The sequence below is a fragment of the Monodon monoceros genome, unplaced genomic scaffold (assembly GCF_005190385.1).
Source record: "Monodon monoceros isolate NGI ecotype Baffin Bay Population unplaced genomic scaffold, NGI_Narwhal_1 Super_Scaffold_16, whole genome shotgun sequence".
Lineage (NCBI taxonomy): Eukaryota > Metazoa > Chordata > Mammalia > Artiodactyla > Monodontidae > Monodon > Monodon monoceros.
The window spans coordinates 21,333,015-21,343,488 of NW_021703772.1; the positions used below are offsets into that span (position 1 = coordinate 21,333,015).

General features: G+C 40.7%; 1 protein-coding gene across 2 annotated transcripts in view; it reads right to left on the reverse strand.

Moving 5' to 3' along the window:
• The window catches only part of XRCC5 (X-ray repair cross complementing 5), a 91,741-nt gene that overhangs the window by 55,568 nt on the left and 25,699 nt on the right, over positions 1-10,474 (reverse strand). For both annotated transcript variants that reach the window (XR_003793888.1, XM_029224958.1), the window contains exons 11-13: positions 8,024-8,161; positions 7,070-7,160; positions 3,465-3,598 (exon numbers count right to left, since the gene is read on the reverse strand). Coding sequence is in view for 1 of the 2 variants with exons in the window: in XM_029224958.1 (XP_029080791.1) it covers positions 3,465-3,598; positions 7,070-7,160; positions 8,024-8,161 (363 nt within the window). In the remaining variant the exon portion in view is untranslated. The remainder of the gene's footprint in view (positions 1-3,464; positions 3,599-7,069; positions 7,161-8,023; positions 8,162-10,474) is intronic.

The following is a 10,474-nucleotide window of genomic DNA, read 5'->3' on the forward strand; positions in this document are numbered from 1 at the left end:
GCACTCTGTATGCAAATAAATTTTGCTAAAGTTTTTTTTTTTTTTTTTTTGCGGTACGTGGGCCTCTCACTGTTGTGGCCTCTCCCGTTGCGGAGCACAGGCTCCGGACGCACAGGCTCAGCAGCCATGGCTCATGGGCCCAGCCGCTCCGCGGCATGTGGGATCCTCCCAGAGCGGGGCACGAACCCGTGTCCCCTGCATCAGCAGGCAGACTCTCAACCACTGCACCACCAGGGAAGCCCACTAAAGTTTTTAAAGAGAAAAAAAAAAGACAATACAAACAGATGGAGAGATATACCATGTTCCTGGATTGGAAGAATCAATATTGTGAAAATGACTATACTCCCCAAAGCAATCTACAGATTCAGTGTGTCCCTATCAAACTACCAATGGCATTTTTCACAGAACTAGAACAAAAAATTTCACAATTTGTATGGAAACACAAAAGACCCCAAATAGCCAAAGCAATCTTAAGAAAGAAAAACAGAGCTGGAGGAATCAGGCTCCAGGACTTCAGACTATACTACCAAGCTACAGTAATCAAGACAGTATGGGACGGGCACAAAAACTGAAATATAGATGAATGGAACAGGATAAAAAGCCCAGAGATAAACCCACACACATAGGGTCACCTTATCCTTGATAAAGGAGGCAAGAATATACAATGGAGAAAAAAGACAGCCTCTTCAATCAGTGGTGCTGGGAAAACTGGAGAGCTACATGTCAAAGAATGAAATTAGAACACTCCCTAACGCCATACTCAAAAATAAACTCAAAATGGATTAAAGACCTAAATGTAAGGCCAGACAGTATAATACTCTTAGAGGAAAACATAGGCAGAACACTTTATGACATAAATCACAGCAAGATCCTTTTCAACCCACCACCTAGAGAAATGGAAATAAAAACAAAAATAAACAAATGGGACATAAGGAAACTCAAAAGCTTTTGCACAGCAGAGGAAACCATAAAGACGAGAAGACAACCCTCAGAATGGGAGAAAATACTTGCAAACGAAGGAACTGACAAAGGATTAATCTCCAAAATATACAAGCAGCTCATCCAGCTCAATATAAAAAAACAACCTGATCCAAAAACAGGCAGAGGACCTAAACAGACATTTCCCTAAAGAAGATATATAGATTGCCAACAAACACATGAAAGGATGCTCAATACCACTAATTATTAGAGAAATGCAAATCTAAACTATAATGAGGTATCATCTCATACCAGTCAGAATGGCCATCATCAAAAAACCTACAAACAATAAATGCTGGAGATGGTGTGGAAAAAAGGGAACCTTCCTGCACTGTTGGTGGGAATGTAAATTGATACAGCCAATATGGAAAACAGTATGGAGTTTCCTTAAAAAAACTAAAAATAGAACTACCACATGACCCAGCAATCCCACTACTGGGCATATACCCTGAGAAAGCAATAATTCAAAAAGAGTCATGTACCACGATGTTCACTGCAGCACTATTTACAATAGCCAGGACATGGAAGCAACCTAAGGGTCCATTGACAGATGAATGGATAAAGAAGATGTGGCACATATATACAACGGAGTATTACTCAGCCATAAAAAGAAACGAAATTGAGTTATTTGTAGTGAGGTGGATGGACCTAGAGTCTGTCACACGGAGTGAAGTAAGTCAGAAGGAGAAAAACACATACTGCATGCTAACACATATATATGGCATCTAAAAATTAAAAATGGTTCTGATGAACCTACAGACAGGACAGGAATAAAGATGCAGATGTAGAGAACGGACTTGAGGACACAGGGATGGGGAAGGGTAAGCTGGGACGAAGTGAGGGAGTAGCGCTGACATATATACACTACCAAATGTAAAATACATAGCTAGTGGGAAGCAGCTGCATCACATAGGCAGATCAGCTCGCTAGGTGCTTTGTGACCACCTAGATGGGTGACATAGGGAGGGTGAGAGGGAGACGCAAGAGGGAGGGGATATGGGGATATATGTATACATATAGGTGATTCACTTTGCTACACAGCAGAAACTAACACAACATTGTAAAGCAATCATACTCCAAAAAAGGTGTTAAAAAAAAATAAAAGAAAAAAAGAAAAAAAAGAAAAACTCTCCCCTACAAAAGAAAACAAAGTTGATAGGTTGTAAAAATCAAAGTTGCCAGTTCTTAAAGCTTTAAAAGATAATAATGAAAAAAGATAACAATGCCTGCGCTTATGGTTTGCATCTGTTCATTAATACAACAAATATTTGTTGAAGATAATAGTACCTACCCTTGGTATCTGCCAAGTATTAGAAGTTTCTACTTTTCACCATAGTGACCTGTTTTTGCAAGGTTTCCACACCAACTAGTCTGCTCCTCCCTTCTCTACAAATGGCAAAGGCCTTCAGGTCTTGAAGTCTACTTGTCAAAAACCGCAAAGAAATGTATACAAGTAATTTATACTTGATTACACTTAGAATATGAAAGTATTCACTGAGTCAGGTCTTGACCTGTTAATCTTCATAGTTCTGATTTTAGAAAAAAAGATTTTTTTTTAAATTACAAACATCAAAAAACCAGGCAGTTTCTTCTGAGTAGAAGATCCCTCAAAATCACAACAGGCCCTAACACGGACTTGAGTTAGTTAAGGATGCTTTGAGAAATGAGTCAAAAGGGGCAATCAAGGAACTCCCCAACATGCAGCCTCCTTTCCCACCTCCCCGCCTCCCCCCACCTGCCACAGCAGTAGGCCCTCCATTCCCTGAGGGGAAAAGTTTGCCTGGCAAAGCTGCTTGTGATTTTTTTCACCTTTGTGGGGTTCAGAGAAGCTTATGTCCTGCTTTCACCAGGTTATTCCAGGGTTGGGATAGCCCTACCACTTCATCCTTGGTCCATCCCTCCCCTTCCTTCACACAAATCAGCTCTCTTGTCAAGTTACCCAGCTTCCCTTAATCCAATGTCCATCTTCTAGTTCCTTTGTACCAAGACTCAGAAATTTATATTTTATATTTTTCTTTATTTTAGCTACTCTTTAATAAGTTCATACTATAACCTCTCTGACCTCTAACACTTCTTCCCTAATAATGGTTACATATTACACAGTTCATAAAAACCCCCCTCCTATTTGGATATTAAAAAAAAAAAAAACAAGGAAAAGTCTCATTCACATAAAACAGAGGAAGAAACCCAGTAAAAAGCATAAAAGAAGAATCTGCTTTTTATTTAGCCCTCCTGTTAAAAAAAAAAAAATCTAGCCTTCTCCCAGAAAAAAAATTTAAAACATCCTAACTTTACTTCTTTCTTTCTAAAAGCTCAGAGTATTTTTTTAATCTTTTTTCAGTAGGTAGAGAAAAGTGTTATTCTTCCATTAAATAGACAGAGCAACTGAGCCCTCAGTTTGATTGGGACCAGCCAATTACCCTAACTTCTCACTTAGCTCTCTTTCATCTAAAAAAGGTATGACTGGTTCACCTTTCCTCTCTCACCTGAAATAATCTCTGAAATTGAGGATTTGGGATTTTGCTGGTTGGAAATAAGTCTTCAATGGTGCCCTCCTCTTCGTCTTTCTTTACCAAGCTCATGGAGTCAATCAAAGCATCAACAGCACTCAACTGCGCCTCTAAGACAAGGATAAACAGAGCAGCAAAAGGAAATAATGATTACCTCCATTAGTCTCCAAAACAAATGCTTTCCATTCACAGATATTCACAGCAATACTGGCAGGATATTCAGTCCTGGCCCTGCCAAAAATACTCTCTAGTTATGCAAATCATTTCTTTACTTGAGCCTCGGTTTTCTTATTTGCAAAGAGAGCTATTTAGAGTAGCTAGTCTTTTAGGTACTTCCCAGCTCTAATGAACTTTTGATAGTGGAATATCCTATCAAAAGCAAAAGAGTTTGTTCAAGAAAAATGCACCAGAGCCATACAAAACCCACTTTCCATATGCTAATTCAAAATACTCAGTATTCATTGAGTTGACATTAAAAAAACTGGTAACTGGCAAAGGAGAATAACATTAAAAAAGAAAAGGAAAATGCCTTTGGAAATGAAGCATTAGCTTTATAAGGATTTAACATTACCTGTATCAGAGTATACCAACTTAACAGGAAGACGCCATTGGATCAGAGTGAGTGGATTCCTTTAGTTTCCCCAAGTCAGAATGAGTTCTTTCACAATGAATGAGTTTCTCTCACAAACCTCACGAAACTAATCACACAGACCTGTGTGCATGTCTTTTTTTTCAATCTTTTTTTTAATTGAAGTATAATTGATCTACAACACTACGTTAGTTCCAGGTGTACAACGTAGTGATTCAATATTTCTATACATTACAAAATGACCAACATGATAAGTCTAGTTACCATCTGTCACCATACAAAGTTATTACAATATTATAGACTATATTCCCCATGCTGTACATTTTATTCCTGTGACTTATTTATAACTAGAAGTTGGTACCTCTTAATCCCCCTCACCTATTTCACTCATCCCCTTACTCCACTCCACTCTAGCAACCCCCCAGTTTGTTCTCTGTATCTAAGAGTCTGTTTCTGTTTTATTTGTTCATTCGTTTTGTTTTTTAGATTCCACATTTAAGTGAAATCATATGGTATTTGTCTTTCCCTGTCGGACTTATTTCACCTAGAATAATACCTTCTAGGTCCATCCATGTTGTGGCAAATGGCAAGATTTCATTCTTTTTTATGGCTAAGTAATACTCCATTGTGTGTGTGTGTGTGTGTGTGTGTGTGTATGTGTATCACATCTTCTTTGTCCATTCATTTATTGACGGACACTTAGGTTGCTCCCATAACTTGGCTACTGTAAATAATGTGGCAATGAACATAGGCATGCATATATCTTTTTGAGTTCGTCTTTTTGTTTTCTTTGGGAAAATACCCAGAAGTAGAACTGCTGGATCATATGGTAGTTCTATTTTTTAATTTTTTGGGAAACTTCCATACTGTTTTCCATAGTGGTTGTACCAATTTACCTTCCAACAACAGTGCTCAAGGGTTCCCTTTTCTCCACATCCTTGCAAACACATGTTATTTGTTGTCTTTTTGATGATAGCTATTCTGACAGGTGTGGTTTTAATTTGCACTTCCCTAATGATTAGTGATGCTGAGCATCTTTTCATGTGTCTGTTGGCCACGCGTATGTATGTCTTCTTTGGAAAAAAGTCCTGCATACATGTCTTACCCCACTCCATTCAAATTCTAAGGATCCTCGAGAGCAGAAACATGACGTCCTCTTCTTTATGTCTAATACCAGATAGGAAGCAAGTTCTCCCCGATAAAAATCTACCAACTCAGTGAAAACAACACAGCCCAAAGCAATGTGGATGAAAGGCAACTCTCCCAAAAATGCTTCTACCTAAACTGCCACGTGTAACTTTCATTCTGCTGATTCATATGGCAGTTCAGCTATTAAAACCGAAGTGCTATTTTGGGATCATTCACAGTCACTAGGCAAAAGGCAGAAAAGAGTAAGCAGTTCCTAAAAGTTCATTATGCTTCTATTCTTCACCTTTTCAAATATCCCTTTTGGACAGCTACTACAAAATGAACGAGCATACAGATATTTATCATGAGACATTTCTATCCCATTTTTGGAGTTTCCAAGGGAGGTTTCAGGCACCATCTCAAGCTGACTACTGCAGGGTCCACCCGGTAATAGGAAGCAGGTGGTACCTGTGTGGGTGAATATTTGGTGATTTCCATCTGCTATGACAGGCTAGTATCAGGCCAGACTATGCTGGCATTACACACCCCTACATAAATGCTGACCTGGGAAATATGCCAAACAATTTTAATGATCCGTTTTTCCAATGGAGCAAATGCAAACAAAAATGTCACAGAACTCACACAATATAAAGCAACAGATAGAAAAATACTTAATGTTTTAGATCCTGAGTGATTTATATCTATAAGGTAATCTCTCAACAAAGTTCTCTTCTTTAAATGTTCTTCTCATTTAAAGTTTGGAATCACCAAGAGGAAGAGACAGAATACTGTAACACGCTGGCACCCTCTACACATTCAAGTCCATGCCTGGTTCCACGTGATGCAGAGAGACTCATTTCTGGAAGGTAAAGATACAAGCCCTAGGGGCCCATTTGATTCTTAGCTTTTGCCCTGCACACTGCTCCCAATGTACAGAGGGCACCCAGTTCTGAGACTCACCGCACAATTCCCTAATCCTACACTGATGCAGATTTCAACTTGTCAACTAAAACATCTACTCATCATTCTGTGTTCTTTTTGGTATGTTCTCTACATTCAGCCCACTGGTATATCTTACGATAACTGTCGTAAACTGTGAGATTTCTGGAAGACAGGATCTGTGTGTGTGAGAATCACTCTGGGTAGCACCCTGACATTTGCAGCCAGATGCTTAATAAAGACCTCTTCTCGTTAAGCTCCCAGTAACTCCTGGAACAGGACTTGCACTGATAATGTAAACTGTGAAGAAAGGGCAAAGAGAAAAGGGCATCTACAGCACTGTCACTTTCTGGTTAAAGTTACATCATATTTTACATAGGACACTAGTCACAGGTTTGATACCACATGTCAGTTCACTTCAGTAGAGGGCAAACCTTCTGCTCACAATTAAAGAATGTACATCCATTTCCAGCAAGCTGCTCCCCAGATACAAGCTCTAAGTCAGAAGGGGGAAACTAGACAATGTTTGGAGCAAACCTATCCCTGCTATTGGAAAAAAATCACCTTCATCATTACCATATATGAGTGTGACTGGAATCCAACTACAGTTGACCCTTGAACAACGTGGGTTTGAACTGCTTAGATACACTTATATGTGGATTATAAGTATATATGTACATTACTACACAATCTGAGATTGGTTGAATCTGCAGATACAGAAGCATGGATACCGAGGGCCAACTGTAAAGCTATACGTGGACTTTCGACTGGGGGGAGTGGTGCCCCTAACCTCTTCGTTGTTCAAGGGTCAACTGTAACTCCACCCTGTGAAATCCTAGCCCCAAACCATGACTAAAGGCAGGTGATTTCCCCAAAACAATCTGTGTTTAGAGACAATCAGTGAGCAAAATGGAAATAAACTCACCTGTGGGAGTGCATTTCCTATTATTTTTCAAGGATGAAAACATGTACTGCCGCAAGTCTTCCATGAAAGGCAGCTGTACGTACACTAAACACTAATGAGAAAGAGTGGAGGTAAAAACAGAAACAACCGAATTAATGGAAAAAATTTAAAGTTGATCTCAAACACTGTGAAAGTGGCACAACAAAAGGATTTCAAAAATCAGACGGCTCAAGTCTGGGACATGGAGAATAAAGTGTTCCGATTTCTGTGATTAGCTGTACACAACTGCAAACAGTACAAAGAATATTAAACATAAAAGAAACGCTTAAAAGAAAGACTATCAAAGAATACCTACAAAATGCATGACCAACAAAACAAATGAGAGAGTCAAGGTGACTGGCAAGCTGATGTGGAAGTCAAGATATCTGCCTTCTCGTTCCATTTCTGCTACAGTGAGTTCTCTGAGAAACGGGAAACGGCGAGGGATCTAGACCTGTATTTTAAACAGGAGAGCCCTAGGAAAACGGAACTTCACCAGGATCACAAGAAAATCACACCCTCAACCTTTATCCACACTAAAGGCTGTTGTAGAAAGGGAGGTAATCTGTACTCCCTTTAGATTCTGAGAAGTCAAGAAGGATGAGAATGGAGAGAAGGTCCCTGGACTGGGCAAACAGAAGATCACGGTTAACGTTTACTGATTTGATTTAATAAGAAGCTCTTTGCATCCTCTTATAATTCATGTCCTTTCACTGCATCTGAAAGTGTGGTTCACAGACCAGCAGCAACAGCATTACGTGGGAGTTGGTGAGAAATGCAGAATCTCAGGACCCCACCCCAGACCTACAAAATCAGAAACTGCATTTTAACAAGATCCGCCAAGTAATTCTCATGCACGTTAACAGTTGAGAAGCATTGTTTATAAAAGAACTGAAGGGAAAAAAATTAATATGAATAAAAGACTTTCAGGTTTACCTCATAGGCGTCCCTGATATAAGGAAAAGCCACGCCAACTTGAGGATTAGCTCTTCTGTCATAAGCATATCGAACTACGGCCACCATGTCCAATTCATCCAAAGCATGAATCAGGGAGGAAAGGGCAACTGCTGCCGCCTAGCAAGAAAGATGCATGTGTTAACACGTATCAAACACGTGAGGATTTTCACAGCACAATACTTACGAGATGGTTATTCGCTTTCTTCCTGTTTTAGATTTTAAGTGCCCCTCTAACCACTTTAAGGCTACACTGCGCACATCTGCATTTAATCACATTTACTGTACCTCTTCTGGAACTTTTCTTCACTATAGTCTCTCATTCCTTCAATTTTCCTTCTCCTCTGAATTCCCACCCTCACTCTAAACAAAACCTTTCTTTGCCCCTCTCTCCACAAATTAGTATCTATAACTTTCTTTCCCTTCATCTTTACATTTCATGAAATAATAATCTTGCTGTTTCACTGCTTAGAACACAATTATTCTTCAATCTAATCAAGCTACTGACCCACTTCCTTACTGAAATTATCCTCTGAAGTCCCCCATGATCTCCAAATTGCCTAACCCTTAGTCCGCATTCTATTTGCTTGATCTATCAGTAGCATCTGACCATCCCTCTTTCTCTACACTTTCTCCTTCTTTGGCTTCAGAAGCAACACTCTGCCCTGTTATTCTACTTCTGTACACCACTCCTCCCCCAGCTCTTCTGTTCTTCCAACTAATCTTGAAATTCTGCTCCTGGCCTTTCTCTCCTCCTCTCACTCTAAAACTCTACTTTCGCGACTATTTATTTTATCCAGTCCCATGAGTTGATGAATCAAAAGTCTGTATATTCAGCTTTAAAACTCTCCCAAGGGACTTCCCTGGTGGCGCAGTGGTTAGAATCCACCTGCCAGTGCAGGAGACACGGGTTCGAACCCTGGTCCGGGAAGATGCCACATGCCGCAGAGCAACTAAGCCTGTGCGCCACAACTACTGAGCCTGTGCTCTACAGCCTGCGAGCCACAACTACTGAGCCTGCATGCCACAACTATTGAAGCCTGCATGCCTAGAGCCCGTGCTCTGCAACAAGAGAAACCACCGCAATGAGAAGCCCGCGCACCGCAACGAAGAGCAGCCCCCACTCGCCCCAACTAGAGAAAGCCCGTGCGCAGCAACAAAGACCAATGCAGCCAAAAATAAATAAATAAATATTTAAAAAGAAAGATTAAAAAAAAAAAACTCTCCTGAGATCCAGGCTTATATCGCCCACTAGCTGGTAGATAACTCGTACAGTTATACCTTAGGTATCTCAAACTATCCATGACCAAAACTAAGCTTCCTGTCTTCCCCCTCTTCTCCTCCTGTGCTCCCTGCTTCCACAACACCACCTCCCAGTCAACCAGATGAGAAGCCCTACAGCTGATGACGCCTGCCTACAGTCCCTCACCTTCAAGTGTTCACCACACTCTACCAAGTCTACCTCTATGCCGTCTTTCAAATTTTATCTCTTCTGTTCCATCACTGCCTCCCCTGTTCCTAGAGCTGATCACGTCACTCTCTTCCATAAAAACCTCCAAGGGTTCCTCTATCCCTGCCTTGGTAGAGCTGATCATTATTCACGGGCAAGTCTTGTAGTCTCCCACCTCGGTAGCTTTTTGCTTGTACAGTTTCCTCCTCACTAGAATGCTCTCTCCAAATCTCTGGCTCTCAAGCTTCTAACCCATTTTCAAGGCCCAGTAAATTGACAAGCTCTCCATTTCAGATTTGCTTTACTCAGCTCTCTCCCTCTCCATAACTCCCCCAAAACTTTGTACTTTTCTCAGTGTTACAGCTAACCTTTAACAAAGTTAGCTATGTGTATTCCCATCTCCTCCACTAAAAACCTATGACATCAATACCTAGTCATCAAAATCCTCTACAGATTTCATGACAGATTGATTACCTTTTCAGTTCAATTCAAGGAATATTTACTTTGTGCCTACTCTTGGCTAAGCACTATCTTAGGCAATGTAAGAAAACAAAGTTGAGTCCCTGATCTCACTGAGCTTCTTTACTAGCAGAAACGAGATGTGTACCAAGTACAGAATGTATATATTCTAACAAGTCCCATAAGAGAGGCCAGATAAGCACGACGAAGAAGTGATTAGAAGAGATTACTTCCAATTTGTTTGCAAGTTTTTATTTAGGTGTCTTTGATAGGACCAACTGGGATACTTAAAGAAGGGAGGATGGGGCTTCCCTGGTGGCGCAGTGGTTGAGAGTCTGCCTGCTGATGCAGGGGACACGGGTTCATGCCCTGGTCTGGGAAGATCCCACATGCCGCGGAGCGGCTGGGCCCGTGAGCCATGGCCGCTGAGCCTGCACGTCTGGAGCCTGTGCTCCGCAACGGGAGAGGCCACAACAGTGAGAGGCCCACGTACCACAAAAAAAAAAAAAAAAAAAAAAAAAAAG